This window comes from Anopheles bellator, chromosome 1, assembly GCF_943735745.2.
Source record: "Anopheles bellator chromosome 1, idAnoBellAS_SP24_06.2, whole genome shotgun sequence".
In the NCBI taxonomy this organism is placed as follows: domain Eukaryota; kingdom Metazoa; phylum Arthropoda; class Insecta; order Diptera; family Culicidae; genus Anopheles; species Anopheles bellator.
In genome coordinates, this window is record NC_071285.1 from 42,641,666 (window position 1) to 42,661,051 (window position 19,386).

Genomic DNA, 19,386 nt, shown 5'->3' on the forward strand with positions numbered 1-19,386 from the left:
TCTACAAAAAGTTACAAAACAGTACACTAAGGCCTGTACAGAGCGACGATATGTTTCGCCTTCCGAACCTTAATCGGCGTCATTGGTTAGAAAATGAAATATGACAAAGTAATGTAGATACAGCAAGGCAAAGCTACGCGCAGGGAAGATAGAGAGAGAAGGAGAGAAATAGAGAGAGAGGTAATATTGGTAACAATAACAACAATTTCCCAGCAGATGGCAAGAAATATGGCAAGCAGGGCAGGTCAAAATATAGATCCAAAGTGCGTGCGAAAGACAGACTTTAAAGGCACCAAAATTGTGCGAAAACTAAAAGGTTGCTCCTCCCAATTGGCGTAAATGAATTGCGCCATATGGATGTTTTCACTCGTCACGACCGACAACCAGCCGAATCGCTGGTAGAGCGAATTCCGAGTAGTGTCTGGTGCACAGTTGGCTCTCTAGCACGTATGGCTTTGTAAAGGCTCTTACCGTCAACGTCATCTGGCTCTAATCTTCCCAGTGGCACAGCAGTTCACAGCGGTCACAGCGTTGTACCGCGTGAAGGAAGCGGCATTGAAATCACTCGACAACAACGGAAGTCACCGCTGCAGCGGCCGCCCCTCGCTGACGTCGCCGTTGTCGGCGGCGACGGTTGCGTTGCTGCTGCTTCGGTAGGTTGACTTCCCCTGCCGCCATCGTCGATCGTCGGGGTGACTGCGAACAGGAGCGAGACGTTGTCCGGTCACGTCGGCAACGCTCGGCCTTCGCAAACCCTCAATTGTCCGCCACTCCACTGGAATCGGCATCGGCGGCTGATTCGCTGCACTCACTCGCCGACTGGTGCTGCTTGGCACTGTCACTATCGCGAGAAGACGTTTCAGAATTTTTATCCACTGCCACCAGAATGTCGGAACTGGCAGGAGCAGTTCCTGCTTGTTCCTTTACGTTCTCGTTGGCATTAGTGCTGCTGGTGGTCGGAGCATTTTCATTGTTGAGCTCTGATCCGACCGGCTCCCGCTCTGAAACAGGGTCAATTGCAGCGGACGGTGAAGGAATCGATTTGGTTGTCTCAGCGCTGATGGTGGTAGCTTCAGTGGCAGCATTCTCTACTGTTGGCTCTTCGGTTGAAGGTGAGGTTTCCCTGTTTGCCCTGAGAATTAATGTCACAATCAAATCCCTTTGAGCAAACAATCATTTGAAACAAACGATACATACCTTTGAGAGGTCTCTTCGCTGGTTTCATCGACGCTCGCAGCACCCCCATCTTTGGCCATCTCTCGGGCTGGTTCGTCATTCTTCACCACCGAAGCTGCCTCGTCCTTTGCTTGTGGTTCATCTTTTCCCGTAGCCGCGCCAGTGTGGGAGCAATCTTGCGCCAAGGCATCGAAAATGTCTGCATTTTCAAAGTCAAACTCTGCGGGCCCGTTAACAGCACTACCACTGTCCACTGTGCTCAAATCGAAGATCGGGTCAAACGGCGAAACGTTGAGCGAAGGATCAGCGAAGACAAGCGAACTGCCTTCACTCGTCCCCAGTACCGTGTCGAAATCCGCAAAATTATCCTCCAGCACGCCAGCGGAGGTGGTGGCAGCGGCGGTCACGTTTGGTGCCGCTTCGTTCACCGCTTGCAAGAACTGAAGAATGTTGTGGTCCAATGGACCGGACAGTTGCGCATCGCTCGTGTCGGCATCGCTTTCCTCGAGACCAGCCGATACAAGCGTCGACCTGAAATCCAACCCCACGGTTTGTCCACTGGGTACAAGAGGAGGTAACAAGGTGATGTAGTATGCGCAAGGCAACAGGCAAGGCAAGAAGAGACTGGCGTGACACTTACAGTAAACTATCGGCCGCGAGCAACTCATTGGAGGCTAACTTTTGCGCTGCTTCGGTTGACTGTGCCTCGGGTGCAAAAGGATCAGCGCTGTGTTCCCCCTCGTCGTTGTTATTGGTGTGCAGGTTTTGAAGATCACCAAACGGTTCGCCGCTCCGGTGGCTACCGAATGGGGCGTCGTCATCGTCCGCACCGACGTCCTCCAGTCCGAGATCTGCCAGCTCAGACGTTCTGCCCAAGGTGAACGCTTCGTCTTTGTCGTCGTTGGGATCGAAAATACCCCACGGATCTTCTCCATTCGGGTTGTCTAATGCTAGCTTAAAGTCGCTGAACGCACTGTTGATCGATTGCAGCATCTCATCCATCTCATCCTTCTCACTCTGATTCAGTGGTTCGAAATTAACTCCATAGAAATCAGCTGCCATTCGGACCTCGCTGAAAGTTAGGAATCAATGATACATGATTAAAGCATGTCCCAGCAACTGGATAGTCTGTCAATTTACCTTCGTCCCTCGGGGCAGTGACGATATGGATCGGAATTTGCCTTAAAAGAAGAGTGAGCGAAAATCACGCGTTAATGTAAAACAACAATATGGTGCAGAAGAAAATGGCGTGTACCAGGAATCTCTTTTGCACAGCCAACGTTCGCGCCAGTTCGTTGTCGTCGCATTCCGCTATCGTGGACCACAGTTCACGCTCGTCTTCATTCAGTGTCGATTGTACTAAGGCACAGATTTCCTCTGACAGTTTCATGCTGGTGGCCAGCGCGTCAAGCATTTCGATCAGATGACCCATGTAGCCGAGCCGACGGTGTTCCTTCTGTTGCTCGTTGTTGTGTCGATACAGTTCAATCAGTTTCGGACCGATCTTACAATCCAGGACAATCTGTAAACACGTGAACCTTAGCCAATCTGGCAAACCGATCTCAACCCACGGGTAGTCACTTACGTGTCGCTGTAAAGTTGAGGTAAGCAGCGTCGCTTGGTTTTCGGACGCACCGTTTTCATCGTCACTGCTGCTGCCTTCGCCTTGATCGAACGACCCGATCGCATAGTTCACGCAAACGCTGACCCGACTGTGGAGGAAGTTGTTCCAGCAGTATTGCTTGAATAGTTTGAGCAACGTGTTGTAGTATTCTGTTTCGCATATTCTGAAAAAAGTGGTGCATGGCCCATTAGTTAAAAGCACGTGACATGCTGGCGTTCCATTTTCAAAACTTACGTCCTGATAATCTCTTTATCTTTCGTCTCTATTAATACTGTAAATAAATTACAAATCTGGAGTCTCACATTTCCCAACGGTGGCGACAGTGTGCCGACGGTGGAAATAATGTCCGCTTTCTGATGAAATACAGGCAGGAAGAAGTTTATTTTAATGGCATTCCTGTGCGAAGCGAGATTGAATGTTCTTACCGGAGGTGGATTGTTTAAAATACCAACAAAATCCCCGATGCGTGACGTGATAACGCCGACCAATCGACTCACGACCAAATCGTGATGCTCTTTTTCAGCGTCAATCACCATCTGCAGGGCGGTATCGGATACGGGCTCTTGGCTGTTACGTGACACAAAATAACAAAGAGACAAACCCATTAAGAGCCAACAACGAGAGAGAGAGAGCGCGGCTACTTACATTATTGTATTCTCTAGCAATCGCAAAATAATCTGTATTCCTGCCACAATTGCACTTTCTTCACCGTTTTCCTCGAGGATAACATCCAGCAGAAGCTTCGTTGTAATATCGTTTTCCAGCGTATTCAAAATAGGATCCACCGTGACTGGAATAAAACAGACAAGTGGAGACAGACACGTGATCACAATCGCGTCGAAGGATGTATCTGACGAACGGTCTTTCGCATATAAAATTAACAACTAGAAAAAGGTGGCCAAAACGATAAAACAAACACAAAACGTGACAAATGAACGAATGGAACAAACGAAGCCAACACAAGTGCAACTTTGCAGCTAGAGGAACGAAAACTAAAAACGGAATGCAACAACTATTTTGCTAGGGCGTACAAGATTGTTTACGACCATACCGAACTACAGCGATCACGTACGAATCTGCTAAAGTCAGTAGTGAAGAGATCGCCGTATTTACATCAACTACAGAAAGGGGGCCGTAGCAAAGAACAAGCTCTAGAGACTGAAATAAATAGCAGTGCACTGAATTGGAACCTGTTTCAACCATGTCTAAACAACTCAAACGGGCAATCCCTAAACAATCGCTAAAAAGGAACAAAAAATGAAAACTATAAAGCACCAACAAGCGACAACAAACGTAGGTGCGCTTTGCGGTTGCGGCTGTCTATCGGGGCCAAATCGGAAAGAGCAATAAAAGATGTTCTCAACGCGTCCTTCATGAATGCATTCGGAATGTGATTAATATGGAGGTTCGGGTGCACGTGTGTGTGGGTACCACACGAGCGATCAATTACCTTGGAAGCGCGACGAGATCTTGCCCAAGATCGACGGAATCGTACGGCTTAGGTTAAAGTTGAAAACGTCTTTCAGCTCGTTTGGGAGCAATTTCGATTTCAGATTGTCAATCCGCTTGCAAGTGCTTTGAACCTTGTACGTTCCCTCTTCGCGATCGCGAGATTCCCGGTTTATGCGTATTGGTCGTTTGTTTTTAGCGTAAAATTTTGATCCACCATCGACCGTGTGGTATGATTAGTAATTAGTAAAGTTTAATAATATTTGCATTGCGTTAATCACGGAGGGGTGCAATGTTGCAAAAGTGAGCAGGTGAGCGATCAAAGAGAAAGTAAAGAAAATGAGGACCGGAGAGCAAGATATTAAAAGGGACGACACAGGACGACACAGGACGACAGAACCATGCTGTATCCCAATTTAAGCCCTTCGGTGGGTGGGTGATTAAGACCTTAAACGTAAGATACAGAATTTAAGCAAACAAATCCAAAAAATACGAAACACACTATGAGAACGCCAATCGTGAGGAGAAAAAACAAGATACTCGATTCCAAACCGGAAAACATAAAACACAAGTCAAACCAATCTAACTTCTCCCGTACCCTAAGGTCGGTTCGAGCTTGGCGAATGAGGGAAGGAAATGATTAACCGGTGCGGTAATCACGAGACTAACCTCTGTCCTGACGCTCGTTCTGGCGCTTACACCGCGTGATCTTGATGAGCTCTATCAGAAACTGGGCCACGTTGTAGTGTTTCTGCACCTGTCCGCGCTGCTTAAGTAAGCCTATGATTTCAGCCACCAGTTGTTGCTCGTTGAGCCACTGCGCGAAAACAAACGTCCGTTAGATTCGTTTAGATTCCACACTAACCAACCTATGGCTTTGGCGGCCCTCACCTGCAGCAGTTCCGACTTGAGTTCCGTATCGTCGATGTCGGTGATGTGCGAGAGGAGCAGATCGCTGATGACCTGGTTGCCGAAGTGCTTCAGTACCGTCGGCAGGAAACCTTTCTTCGACTTGATAAACTCTAATACTTGTAGGCACACGGATTTGTAGGAAAAGTAGTCCTGTTCGTTCTGCTTCGTGATCAGCATGCCGAACGTTTTGCAGAAGAACGACGTCAGAAGGGGATTGAGCGGCGGTTCCTTGGTGAGAAAGCTGTACAGCTTGTTGAGGAAGTTCTGATTCTCGACGAGGTGCGTTTTGAAGGACGGTACATCACTGGTAAGTATTTCGCATGCCGTGTTGGAATGCATGAAGCGTATATTATCGTCAACGTTGGCGGCCGGTTCCTGAATGATGAGATCGATCAGTGCATCGAATATTTCGGTGCGATTTAAGCTGCAAAAGGATGATGCGAAATGTCCGCGATTACTGGCTAAGCGAACGCTTGTATTTCCTCCTCCGAGCGACGGAGACTTACTATTGTAACAGCTTCTGATTTTGACTCTTACATTCTTGCAGAACGTTTTCGTAATCCAACACATCCCCAAGGGTTAGACCCTGAAACAAAAAGTGTACCAAGCACCGTTGTGGTTAAATCCGATCGGTTGGATCGTGTCCGTTATCACTCGCCCACACTTACCTCTTTGCTAAGCAGTGTGTCGATGTTCGACTGTGTACTTTGCATGTCCCAAAACATTTTGTTGTATCGTCGTTTAATTCTCTCGCTGTGCGAAAACACCGACTAAGCCAAGATATAAGCTGCAAAAGCCAACGGTTTTTGATTGCGACGTCGTACGTTCTCTGTTCACTTGTTAAGGCAGACGTGTTGGATGATAGCGACAAACATAACATCAATGGTCTGCTGAATCAGTGATCTTGCGCTCCGTTCAGCAGCAAACCCGGAAGCGATGCTTGGGGCGTTTTATGTCAACCGCGCGAGGCACACTTCGGATGATTCTTTGGCGCCTGTACTTCCCAAATCCTTCGCATAAAATGGGACTGTTTCCTGTGGGGTGGTAATTCTTCCTGTTCTTCTAAAACGTTCTTCTACCGTTCTGAGGTGAGTACGGTTTTTTTTATCTTTTCGGGAGAGGACTTTTACGATGATAGGCCAGGCGTATGCTAACACGGTTGGTTGTGCGTTCACATGCCACCAGTTCACCTTGAGGTGATTGATTTGCAGACCATCGGTTGCGTTTACCGTCTTTTACAATCGCGACACGATCCCGCCGCTCTTCTGCAAACGGCGTACGATAACACAGCACTGTAACGACAATCAAAGAACCATAAAGCAAGTGATTATCATTTTGAACAGAGCCGAACAGCCGAAGAGTAATGAATGAATGACCCCACTTGGTAGTGACAATGCGAGAAAAGATGAAGAAATCTCTCCGCAGAATGTGGCTGCAGAAGACGTGCCATAATATTCAAGGCGTCGGGCGTACGGGGTCAGTGCTCAGGGGGCACCTCATTTGGGAGCCACTTGTCCTCGGGTCCGTGATCATCCCAATCGAGAGCGCCGACCTGTCGTTGTTGCGATGCGTATCATTTATTTTTAAACATAGACCGGCGTCCACTGGCCCCGCAGGCCACCGATCTTAGGACCGCGCGACCACGAGAGCGGAAACAAAAAACTGTCAAAACGACAATCGTTCAGCCAACGTGATAAGCAAGGGGAGCAGTGGAGCTCTTACCGCCGCTGCCGGTTCCCCGTCGGATCGTGACGTCATGTCCACTTGATTTTCTTATATACGTTTCCGTCTATGCTTCGGAATGGCGCGGGGACACATATATTCAATCATTTAACGGCCAACGAAATTCCTTCGCAACACCGAGCACCGTGTTTTGAAAGGGGGTAAGTAGTTCATCGTCCAACTTGAAGTAGACGCCGCGCGTTCAGCACATGCCACCAGCATCGTAGCAAGCCGGTGCGGAATGGTTTAACATAACTTTTCTGCAGCTCGCCTGATTGTTCGTAGAAGCATTTCATAATTTTGTGGTTCACGGCTTTATGTGGTCCGTAAAGCGATACCAGTGGGTGCCCCGTTTTACACCCGAGCCGCGCCTACCGACCGGAACCGATTGCGGGAAGCGTGTCTGCTGCCGGCTCGTGGCAGAAAGGCAAGAAGCACCGACATTGAGCGGATAAAGCTACGGAATGATACGTTATGTTGCTCTCACACCCTTCACCATCCCGTACCGTGGGCTTACCTTAAAATGATCACAGATATTGCACATCCGCACACATCGACACGGCGAGGAGTCCAAACGGAACCGGAAGCGTGACGGTTTGCCGAGCGCACGATTGCCAGAACACCGGGGAGGGCTGGGACGGAGTGCGTGTGCGTGGTGGGTTCGAGGATCGCACACCCAATCGCTGCCCGCGATGACGAGAAGGACAATCGCTGACGTTGCGCGTTCTGGCGCCCGTGTGACGGATGTTCTGTGGCACCGGTGATCGTGGCCAATAATGATTCGAACTAGACCACCACAACGCAAGTCGCAGGATTTTCGAAGGTTGTTCGCACTGTCGCAGCACGGCGCACAACTACCGACGAACGACGAAACAACAACCGGCGCACACGGGGGGAACGTTATCTACCGTATCGGTCTGTTGTTTTTTCGGTTTTGTTGCTTTCGTTATTTTTGCACTTTATTTTCGTTTCGCTCCGCGCACACCACGCACAACCGGAGGGCGAAGGAAGGCAGGGAGGCAGCGATGCCCGTACGCCCCGCTCACCGCGACTCGCACAACACCGCACTATACACTGGGCCACAGCCGTGTTTAAGGCGTGATAAGCGAAGACGAATGACGATGGCGAAGTACTAAATGCAGTGCTAGAAAAATTAGAAAACGAGTTAGAGATAAAAGAAATACATCCCGGGGGGCCGACAAGCGGGGAGCTGGCCATACGGGGGAAGTATTTTGAGGTTATCGGAGCGCGGATCCTTCACGTTGTTGATCACACAATCGAACTACGTTCTCCCTTCCGAATTGCAAGCGCGGCCTACTAGAGGTGTGCAACAAAAGGACAGCATGCAAAACCAAACATGCACGCTGCGATTCACGACCTAACACGACCGTTCCGCTAACTGCACGAAAGAACACTAAGTGTGCCGTGACGACTAGGACCTACCGAACACAGGATTTACGCACATTTTCCCGGTGGATATGGTCGCACACATCCGAAAGCAACACGCGAGCAGTGTTGTGTGGCAAGAATGATGAATGAATTTCTGGTGGCCCGTCGAGGGGGTTCGACAGCACGGCCAACGAACACCAACACGGATCTCGGCACACTGCCAAACATTGCGATAGAACGCTGTGGCAGGGCACCGTTTCCCGACCAACACACCGTGTCCTGCCGCCGGAAAGTGGACCCAGAGTTTCCACCGCCGCTGGGATCGCAGATCGAACTTGTCTTTGCCAAAATACCCGTCCTTCACCACGGATGAGGTTGTGAAACACAAAACACACAATCGTGCTTGAGTGAGTCATTGTGCAGGCGGCGGCAGCACGGCGACGGCGATGACAAGCGGCGCTCCTCCGGCGACAAAGGGCCCCGCGTACGCCTAGAACCCCTAGAAGGAGACCCCCGGAAAGGCGATGGTACCTGTTCGGCCTACGTTTTGCAACGTACGGGTTGCGTGGGGCGGCCGCGATGCTCGACGGCGATTCCTGCCGTTTCGTTGCCGATTTTTTCGTTGCCAAATAAAAAATGGTGGAACAGCGAGCGAACAGTGCTCCGAATGGCTACCAGGAGCAACACGACAATGAAAGAGAGAGGAAAACAGGATCTCGCGAAACCGGAGCTGTCATTGTGTCATCTTGACGTCTATGCGGCAACAGACAACCTTTCAGACGCCCCTGTGGGAACGTAGAATTACGACAAAGACTGCAATTCTGCGAAAGCAGCGGAAAAGGAGTTTTCGCAAAGTAGATCGAAACAAAGAGATGAAAATTTTGTTTATGGACGAAAGCGATCATTTTTGTGCCAGTTGATTGCGTTGAATGATTACCAAGCAAAGTATTGTCCGTCCGAAGCTTTCTGAAGCTCAACGCCGGCAGCGCCATCTGTACGTGATGTGCAGAATTTGAAATGAAATTTTGATTTGAATTCCAAACCGAAATGTATGATTACTCTAATCCGTGCCGCAAGCCAGCATTTTGCGGCAAACTGTGAGATTGCAAACGTGTTGTATTTCTCAGACACTCTTTCTCGCGTCGGCAACAAAACAAACCACGGATAACCTTATTGTATTTTTAAACTATATTTCATATCGAATAAATTGGTACACTGTGACAAATAGCCAACTAATGATTATGATAAAGTGTGTGTATTTTTCTGTTTGTGTGTTTGAGTCTACCGCGAAGGTGGAATCTTGCTGCTGCTGCTGATTTGTAGATGCATTTTCGGTTTGTTAGGTTTGATTGGTTGTGATTTGTGTTAAACGTGTTGCATTTCCGCCCACCGTGGGCCGGCGCACTATGGAATCGCGTTGTTTCCGCCGTTTAACCTATTCGACTCCCCCCCCCAATAGGTTCCGCCTTCACCTTCTGCACAACGTGCCCCGCTTTTGCGTCGTAAAAATAGTCGCATCCTTCGGATGAGTAGGATGTCCGATGTTTGCTTCACTTGCACCGTTCGCTTCGCGCATGCTGAAGCACGTGAAGAAAAGTGTTGGTATATAAAGATTTTCCGATAAAAATATATAATAACTTAAGCATTAGAAAATAAAAATCAACAGACACATAAATAAATCCATTTAGCATCATTATCATCATCGAGATGTGCATATACAAATGGGGCGAACAGGGGCCCCCCGCCTCGGTGAATTGGTTTGATTTGTGCACCGTTTTCTGCACAGTTTCCAATCGTGTGCCGTCTTCGTTTACATAAAGGGGGCCTGCCGTAAGGCTGCGGATGTGCAGACATCGCGCTCTTGCCTCGCTCTAGGACTCTTGTCTACTATGTTTTGTTGCTAGTAATCGCGCTAACGTAAGGTTGGTTGGATTTAATAAATAAAAATAACTCATAGATAAAAAAAATGTTCACCCCCACTGTATGCCACTTGTAAAACCCAGTTAAAAGTGCGTTTAAAAAGAGGGCTCCATTCAAAGTTCAACAAATAGGACAGAAACCCCCCGTGGGGAGTGCTAAGCATAGGAAATTCAATACAAAAAAAACAGTATACTAAACAATTACTAGATAGTAGCATCTCTTTACCGGTTGCTGTTCGTTTTTTTGTTTTTGATTGGTTATTATAACGTTTGTACATGGGAGGGGTCAGTGTCAGTGAGTTCTGTTCGGATGAAGAGACGGGAGACAGGGGCGAGGATGGAGGTAGGAGGGGGGCTTGTAGGAGGAGGTTGTGATCTAGTGGGTGAGGCTGACCATTCGCTTACGTGCTACATTTTTGCTATTTCCCGCTCCGATGCGTGCCGGATCTGGCCAGGTTATCCGATTGATTACTCTCCTCGTCCTGCATTCCGTTAGTCTATTGTAGTGTGAATGGTGTGGTGATTCATTTAAATTAACCTAGAAAATTATTAACCTACAGCATGTTTGTTTGTTTTAGTACGTTGGTTTACTATCGTGATGACTTGGTTTGTTGGTTTTCGCTATCAGTTGCTAAACAGTTGCCTGTTGCGCCGTATCGTCGCGTAGTTTTATATGCTCGTGTGTGAGGCCATTCTATTGGTTGATGGTTTGACTATTTTTGCTTGTTTTTTCTTTCCTGGGCGAACTAGAGAACTGAATACGGAACTGCATCAACCAAAGGAAGTTCCAACGTTCGAGCGCCGCACAACGGCCTCGGCCACGACCACGATCTTTGTCTTTCCCTGTGCTCCACAGTCGTCGGTTCAATATAAATCCATTTGTTTGGTTCAATAATGCTGCCGGATCCGCTCTCGATGGTTTTTGGCGCCCGTTTTGCTATGCGCCACTGTGCCCGGGTGGACGAATATTTTCCCATTGCTCCTGCATTAAGTATTTCTAGTCCATTGTACACATACGTTTAAGATTTTAGCTAATATTGTTTGTTGCTCATTGTGATGCTTCGGGACATGCTTCGGGTCGGCGCGATCCACAGAAAGCTCATCCTCGGCCCCACGATCCTTGACGAGTTCTTGACGAAACTGCGCGTCCTCTCGGGGCCATTGGTTTCGTTAATGAGATCATATACTTCACAACACAAAGCCCTATTGCTATTCGGGCCCGGCGGCACCGACGGTTGAAACGAAAATGGGAAACTTCCTTCCTTCCTCTTCCTCCTGTCACATTTGTAGGTTTAGTTTTTACTTTTTGGTTTTCGTATACGACAATATTTTTTTAAGTTGGTTTCTGCTTGTGTTCTCTTCTCCATTTTCTTGTCTGTGTCTCAGCGGTTGATGTGTCGCCATTTGAATAGCATTGTTTGATTGAGTTGGTACAGGATGAAACAAGTCGTCAAGCGTAATATAAAATTTAGCCATTGAACTTTATCGGAAATCTACCATTTCGGTGTTCTGTCGCAGGAAATGCCCAGGAAGCCACCTTACAGTGCTACGTACAGCACAAAGCTTCGTGGCTCTAGTTTTTGCTTCCATCTTTGCTTCTTTATCTTTGCCACCTTTCGACTCTTTCGGTTTGCCACCTTGTTTATCCTTTTTTAGATTTGGTTTGAAAATGATAAGGATGGCCAATAATTGTGGGTAGGTCTATAATTATTCCCGCTGCCATCGCTCACAGTGTTGTGCTTCCAAAGTTCATCGGGAACGCATTTTGGATTGAACGGTTACTGAATCGAAACTTTGCGTAGCGTGGTTTAGTTTGCGCGGTCTATTGCTTTGGAGTTGCTCGGATACAGAGTTTGTCACGTAGATTGCTTCATCTTTCAGCATTCTCTCTCTCTCTCTCTCTTTCCCTGTGCTCAGAACAGCAAACGAAACTAGAAACCGAAAGCTTTACACCAGAAGAGGAAACAAAAATTCAATTTTTCAAATTCAAAATTTTTCATTCAAAAAATTCAAAATTCGTTTTTTTTAGATACGTAGAGCTTCTCGCTTTGCCAAAAGGGGTACAATTTTTTTCTTTTTCACTATAAAACTAACAACTACAAGTGATTTCGTTTCAGTTTTGTTTGTCTATTTGTTTCTCTTTCTCTCCCTCAGTTCACCGCTTTTTTCCCGGTACGGGGTTTTTTTTACTTTTGTTTTACGCTTCATAAAAGGAAGTGGAAGGCACTTTTCTCTTTAAAATTTCTCTCTCGCTCTCTCGCTTTCGGTTGCGCTTACTCTTGTTCGTCTCTCACTCTCACTTTCCGATTTCGCACTGTCGTCCGCTCTCCTCGCACATTTTAAATATACTTTCATCTACTATAGATTTCTCTCTTCCTCTCTCTGGTAATAATTTTGTTTAATTTTCTCATAAAATTTTGTTAAATTTTGTTCTTTCTCAACGTTGCTTAGTTTACGCTTGGTTTTTGTTTTTGTTTCTCATTGAACACATTGGCCGAAAATGGGGTTTTTGTTCGCGCGCGTTTCGTCACGTTCCTAAATTGTTTACTTCTCTCTCTGACTCTGTTTTCTTGCCTAAACTTAGTTTCCTGAAATAGTTGCCGAAAGGGTTTTGTCTGTTCTCGAGGGTTTGTATTTTCACACGCCGTGCTACGGGAGGGTGGTCTGCGGTGTTGCGGGGACGCTTCGGTGTAAGAGGCTATCAAAAGGGAGGAGAGCAGTTCTGCCCAAAAATGCATTTGTCCGCCTTCGCGTCCGTTCGATTGGTTTCCTTCCGCTTCCATTTTCTCGCTTGCTCTACTGGCCTTGGTTGATCACTGTTTTCAGTAGCTGAATTGCGTACACCTGATTTTACCGGTGTTGTTCCTTTACCGGTTACGTTTTTGGTTGGGATTTTGTGTGCCGATTAATGCGTTGCCGCCGTGAAACGCACTTGAAAAATTAAAACACAAACTGTAACAGAAACGTTAAACTCTGTTCCGAGGTTGCTGCCAGGCCAGAACCTGGGTCCTGGGCCTGGGGCCAGCATCCAAGTTTGTCTTCACGACCGTTACGCGTGAGTTTTCCCCGAATTTCCACTTCATGTTTAAGGTCCGAAATTTGGCATTTTTGTTTGCTAATATAGAAAATGCTCCCGAATTCTCTGTGGCTCGAAGCTCTGATCTTCTGGGGCCGGTCTAGCGGAGCCCGATAGTAGTTAGTAGCTACCCGCTTCCGTAAGTATTGGTTAAAAGTTTAGCTTTGTACACTCTTCTCTTTGTTGGTGGTTAGTTACTTATCGCCCTCGCCGACCTTCGTTTTCCGTGATTTAGTTGCCCTTCGCCCGGAGACCTCGTTAAGTGGTGTCTGACTGAGTCTTATGCCCTTCTTCTGCAATGACGACTTCTTCCGGTGGCCTCGGCTGGAATGTTGTAATTCCGTCAAATCTATTCTATACGTTTCCCAGCCCCAGGGCGTATCATATTGCACGGTGATCGTTTCTTCGCTTCCGCAACCCTCCTTTAAGACAAACGCGCCGCCCGTCGCCAATAAATACTGTTACTGCCGCCGCACTGCCTGCGGCTGGCGATGGAAGGGGTTGTGCCGTGCGGCAAGGGGTCGTTCGGATGTGTTTGTGCGGTGTCCCACGGTGGCCACCACGGTCGCCGTTTAAATATATCACATAGTTTGAATGGTTTAACTTAAAAACGCGGAAAGTGCGGGAAGCGCCGCCGGGACTTAGTCCCCGCGGCACTCAGCCAGCGGTTCGACCTTGATGGCGGTCGGTGGCCGCACGGATGCCTCCCGGTACTCGGTGGTGGTGGTCGTGATGGTGCTGGCGGCCCGGGACGGCGGGCAGATGCGCGTGTTGGCCACGAGCGCCGCAATGTCCGGATCCTGGAAGAGATGCTCGGGGCGCGGAGGGGACGCACCGCCGCACGACCCATACCCGGTACCTCCTGCTCCACCCCGGGACGGGGGTTTGCTGCGGTACGGTGGCGGCACCAGGCTGCGGCACCCATCGTCTGGTGTCTGGCGGCCGGCGGCTCCAAGGGCGAGGTTGACGGCCGGCTCGAGTGCCAGGCCGCCGATCGGAGACGCGAGAGGGCTCTCGTCCTGCGGGCTGCTGCTGATGCGCAGATCGTGCGCCGACCCGGGCGAACCGAGCTTCGTTATGCTGAGCCCGCCGGAACTGGCCGCCGACCCAACCAGATGGGCCAGTGGGTGGTGGCCGCCGTGGTGGGGCTGGTGGTGCTGGTGATGATGGTGGGGAAGTTGCTGCTGTTGCTGCTGCTGCTGCTGCTGTTGATGCTGCTGCTGTTGGTGCTGGTGCTGATGGTGCTGATGTTGCTGGTGATGGTGGTGAGTTTGGAGGTGAGAATGGTGAACGTGATTGACGGACGTGGATGAAGCCGAGCTTTGGAGAGTCGGGCGGCTACCCTGTTCCGCGCCGGAACGGCCACCACCTGCTGACCGGCCACCGGGGGGAGTTCCGCGAGACAGTGGCGAACTGCCGTGTAGATCGTGATCCTTCGTCTGACCGCCCGCCGGCGATCCGAGGCGTGGCATCGGAATGCCTCCCGAACCGCCCCCAGCATTGCCCCCGCCGAGACCGGCGGACGAGGGTACGGCCGGGGAACCGATCTTCGGCACGGGGATGGCACCGGACGAACCGGCACCGCCGGAACCGCCAGGGCCGGAAGCGGCCGCGGCGGCTGCAGCGGCCGCGGCTACGGCGGCCGAAGCAGCCGACGGGTGGATGCTGAGGCTCGACGGGGTAGCACAGTGGGACGGCAGATTGAAGCCGGACGCGGCCGCCACCAGGTTAGCCGCATCCGGGTGGTGCTGGGCGGCGGCCACCATGTTGCACATTTGCTGCCGAACAGCCGCCACCGTGGCCGCCGTCAGGGCGTCCTGCGACATGCCGTCCGGGACGACGGCAGCGGCGCCGGCGGCCGAAAGCTGGCCGTTCGGGGCGCTCGACGGGTAGCTCAGGGGGTTGTTGTCTTGAAAGGGAAAAGGCTGGAAGGATCCGACAGATTACTAAAAAAGAAGCATAAATTGAAAAGACATCATCGCATGGGGGGATGGTTGTACGTTGGTTTCTTATCTTAGGTACAGCGGCACCGAGAGTGCCTCTCCAAACTACGGTGCAGTCAACTTAATGACGATAGTGCTAAAACTAAATAGAAACAGAGTGCAAAGAGTACTGAGGTGTTCAGTAAGTATTTTGACTCGATACCAGAGGGCGCTGCTAGAAGCCTTATTTTTTTGTTATGTTGGTAAACTCTTCATATGAACTTATGTGAAGTTTCATTTGAATCGGTCGCTTATTTGTTTTTACAAGCGCGTTGACACATCACAGTATTTTTTACAACGGAGAAAATCAATTTTCTTGCAGTGATTGGTTTTTATTTTTGGAAGGTTTAAAAGCAAAAGAAAATTACGAACCACTATTGAAAGTGTATAAGGACTGTAAATCGTCGAATCACTGAAAGAGGTTTAGTACAAGACCTAGCCATCTCTATGAGCAGTATAAGCAATATTTTAACCGAAGTATTGGGTTTCAAAAAGCTGTTTGCAAAATGGATGCCGCATTCGCTAAAAATAGAACAATGCACCAGGTGCATTGAGAGCATTTTGAAAATGGCGAAATAAAGCGTTCAACTAGATTTAGCTCCTGGCGACTACCATCTATTATTAGACCAAAAAAAATCATGTTTGAAAAATGTTTTTCATCAAACGATGACGTCATTACAGCAGTTGAAGCGTATTTTAAAAGAGTTTTAGTATTTCGCTTCAGAGATGGAATTCTTCAATTGAAGTCTCGTAGGATCAAGTACATTGATGCTCAGGGAGACTATACTGAATAATAGAGTGAATTTCAAACCATAAAAATGTGTTTTTCTTATCGAGGCAAAACACTTTTTGAACGACCTAGTAGATAGATAAACAATAAGCAACAGAAAGCGAAGAAAGTACAAAATTCAAATAAAAAAACATAAGAAAAGGAGTCAACATAAAGCATGATAGTTCGATTAGTCACTGCCTGCAGTTCGCTAGTGTGTTAGTGTTACGTGCAACCATTCCCCGTGGAGAACCGCAGTGCCGGCGGCTGGTGGTCGCTACTTACAGAGTGTCTTCCGTACATCATGGGCTCCTCCTTCATTTCTTTGGCATCGCGGAAGACGACACTCTTGATGACGCCCTTGATGTGGTCGTCGGGCCAGATGCCGAGCAGGATGCGCTGCGGCCGGCCGCGTCCCTTCGGCCGCAAATCGGTCCCGCCGTCGATCGACGGGCCAAGCATGTTGTGGACGCGGTTCGCGTACAGCACGAACGTCGGGTACGGGATGTCGTACTTGCGGGCGGCCTGCGATAGCGACAGGCCCTCCTTCAGCACGCTGAAGATGGCCTCGGCCATCGTTTCCGGGCGCCAGGACTTTAGCGGGCCGCGCTCGCGAAAGCGCAGGTGATGGATCAGGTTCTGGCTGTTCCAGCACTTTTGCCACATCGACTGCAGCTGGTATTGGTAACTTTCCGCTGGAACGGGAAAAAAGCGAAGCGCGATTAATAACCGTGTTGTTTGGCTGTTAATTACCGTAAAACACTCAGAAATGAATAATAAAGCTTTGACTTTCGAATCGAACGATTAAAAGCGCCAACCGCGAAAGTAACTACCGTTCAATTAATTACTCTCGGCCACCTCGGTCCCCGGGATTCCTGGTGTGATTGAGAGGTACAAATAATAGCCCACGAAGGAGTTCGCATAAATCGGTAATGCGTTATGCGCCGCAACATACCAAACCACACGCCCAAAACCGAACGCCCCGAAAAGAAAAATGAAAACCGGACCGCAAACCATCGAAAGTCAATCGATTGTCAAAAACGAGATGATCGCAAAAAGTGAACCCACCCAAAAAAAAAAAGGGGAACGAATCGAAACGAGCCAATGAATGTTAATGGAGAATGAAGAAAGGCGCGCCGCCGGTGAGAGTGAAACAATAAAAACTCGCTCGAGGAAAAAAAGGCGTAAAGAAAGGCGCCAACACGGATGGTGGCTGCCGGTGGTTCTCGGCCACTCGGCACACACATGTAGCGCCACAAAGGACGACGCGTGCAGCGAAATTCGGCTTAAGTGGCAAGCTTTTGACACATTAGCCGAATTAAAGTCATGAAATCATAATGCCGTGACGCTTCTTTTGCATGCTTTCGGTGGCCTCTCGGCGTGCGTGGCGTGCTCGGTCACCACCACACCGTGTGACGTGTTTAATGCATTATGCAGCATCGAGCCAGCCACAGCCAGATTCGGGGGCACCGACGTTTTTTTATTCGCTGTTGTTGCGAAAGGACGATTTTCTTCGCCGGGTCGTCCGGGTCGGCCGCCGGTGCTCAATAAATGGCGAGGCACGGCGGGAGGTTCACATGTTTAAAAATTCATCGAGAACCGGGGAGCGAAGTTATTGCACAGGAACAATAAACTGAAAGCAAACATCACGCACCGCACGGACGGACGGTGGCCAAATAGTTTCACACGCCACCGACGAATAAATACCACAAAACCGCAAACATCTCGCGCGGTCACCCAACATGTGGCTCCCCCGCTGCTCATGGGGAGGGGTTTGGAGTGGAATGGAGCCGCCACCGTTTTGATACCGAATTCGGGGGAGCCTCCGATCCGATTCGACACCGTTCCAATCAACCCACCCCAAAGCCAACCGTTTGCGCGCCGAGCCGACTATTTTGTTTCAAAAAGCGCCACGTTGCATTAATGATTTTGGTGAACTATTTAACACACACGCCAGGGAGGTGTGCGGGGGCTGCTCCACCACCAGGCCGAGCCGAGCCCGGTTCCGAGGGGTATGGAACACATCAATTTATTTTCGGGACAATCGGGAAACACCATCATCGGCAGGCGGCAGGTTGATTTTGTGACACTTGTGAGGTGGTCCCTTCGGTTCCCGGCCTGTTTGTCACCTGGACTCTATGATCCCCCGGCAGTGGTCAGCGGTTGGGGGATGGGAGAGTGGTGGTACCATCAATAGAATAAAAGCAAATCCCAGCGCCCGGTCAAATCGGGCTCGAGCGGCGTCGAAAAATCGTTCACATCCGGCCGGGTTCGAGTGGGAAAAGTATTTAAAAACAGGAGATTGATTTTGATTTTCAATCCGATGTCGGCGGGTGCTTGTGCCGGAGGAGGGAATTAGTTATTTTTTGCCGTTTGCCACGTGCTTCGACGTGGTGGCTGGTTTCGATAGTTTTTGGTCCGGCTCTTGTGTCCCGCAAGTCACAAACTTAGTTTTCTTCTCCGACTTTCGGTGAGCTTGTTAAAGCGGAATATTGAATAGTTTGGCTATTGGTTGGGTTAGTTGCTTGAGAGCATTAGATAGCATTCGAGTCTCAGGCATTACATTGTTTTGGGTTATTTTCTGCATATTTTATTACTAAACTGAACAAAACTACATATTAGGTTGGTTAAAAAGAAATCCATTATTTTCTCGGTAGATAGCTGTAGTGATCGACATCTCGTGAAGTATCGATCGTACAGTTTCAAGTTTAGGTTCGTTTTAAAGCTAATACTTTATACAAAAAAAATGATATCACTGTTTATTGTTTGTTCCTATTCGTTTGTGAGTTACAGGGTGTTAACAATAGAGCTCAACAAGTAAAAATTCGGTACATTTTACAGTTTTTGTCCGAAAAAGGCGAAAATTCGAGCTAGACCGCTGAAATTGTGCATGGTGTTTGTGGTTCCGACACTCCAAACGCTAGTAATGTGCAATTTTAGTTTCGTTGATCCGTTTCAGTTTTTTCTATGTTCAAGTTGTACCTCGCACTAGCATACCCGCCGTCGAAAATGTCGAAAAAATCACAAAAATAATCAAAGTTGATCAACATGTTAGTAGTCTGAGCATCGGTTAGGAGCTAAAGGTTAATCATTAAACCGTTTTAAGCCTATTGCGCAAAGCTGGATTCAGAAAGAAGCTCGATGTTTGGGCGCCAGCCTATTTACACCTAAAAACATTTCTTACATTTCGTTTCTTATGAGCTGCTGCCGTCTGACTAAACAATAAATTCAGATAGCTACTGTCCACAACTAAACCGTTCGAAACTAGCAATTGACCAGAAACGACCAGAATCGACCAACGGAATAGGTTTGATGTTCCACCAGGACAACGAAATGACACGCACGTCTTTAGTGACTCGCCAGAAAGT

At 48.7% G+C, this 19,386-nt stretch overlaps 2 protein-coding genes across 2 annotated transcripts in view; both read right to left on the reverse strand.

The window, feature by feature from the left end:
* Nucleotides 1-756: 756 nt before the first annotated feature.
* On the reverse strand, nucleotides 757-5,886 carry LOC131215647 (serine/threonine-protein phosphatase 6 regulatory subunit 3). The gene is made up of 13 exons (XM_058210038.1): nucleotides 5,830-5,886; nucleotides 5,668-5,747; nucleotides 5,141-5,585; nucleotides 4,919-5,066; nucleotides 3,446-3,590; nucleotides 3,226-3,367; nucleotides 3,035-3,153; nucleotides 2,762-2,963; nucleotides 2,432-2,698; nucleotides 2,317-2,357; nucleotides 1,817-2,248; nucleotides 1,198-1,734; nucleotides 757-1,132 (listed from the first exon to the last, which is right to left on the reverse strand). The coding sequence occupies exons 1-13, from the start codon at nucleotides 5,884-5,886 to the stop codon at nucleotides 757-759; spliced, it is 2,991 nt and encodes a 996-aa protein (XP_058066021.1).
* An 8,022-nt stretch (nucleotides 5,887-13,908) lies between these two features.
* The window catches only part of LOC131215648 (protein bric-a-brac 1-like), a 109,898-nt gene continuing 104,420 nt past the window's right edge, over nucleotides 13,909-19,386 (reverse strand). The window contains exons 3-4 of the mRNA XM_058210039.1: nucleotides 16,304-16,713; nucleotides 13,909-15,192 (exon numbers count right to left, since the gene is read on the reverse strand). Coding sequence (XP_058066022.1) covers nucleotides 13,909-15,192; nucleotides 16,304-16,713 — 1,694 coding nt within the window. The remainder of the gene's footprint in view (nucleotides 15,193-16,303; nucleotides 16,714-19,386) is intronic.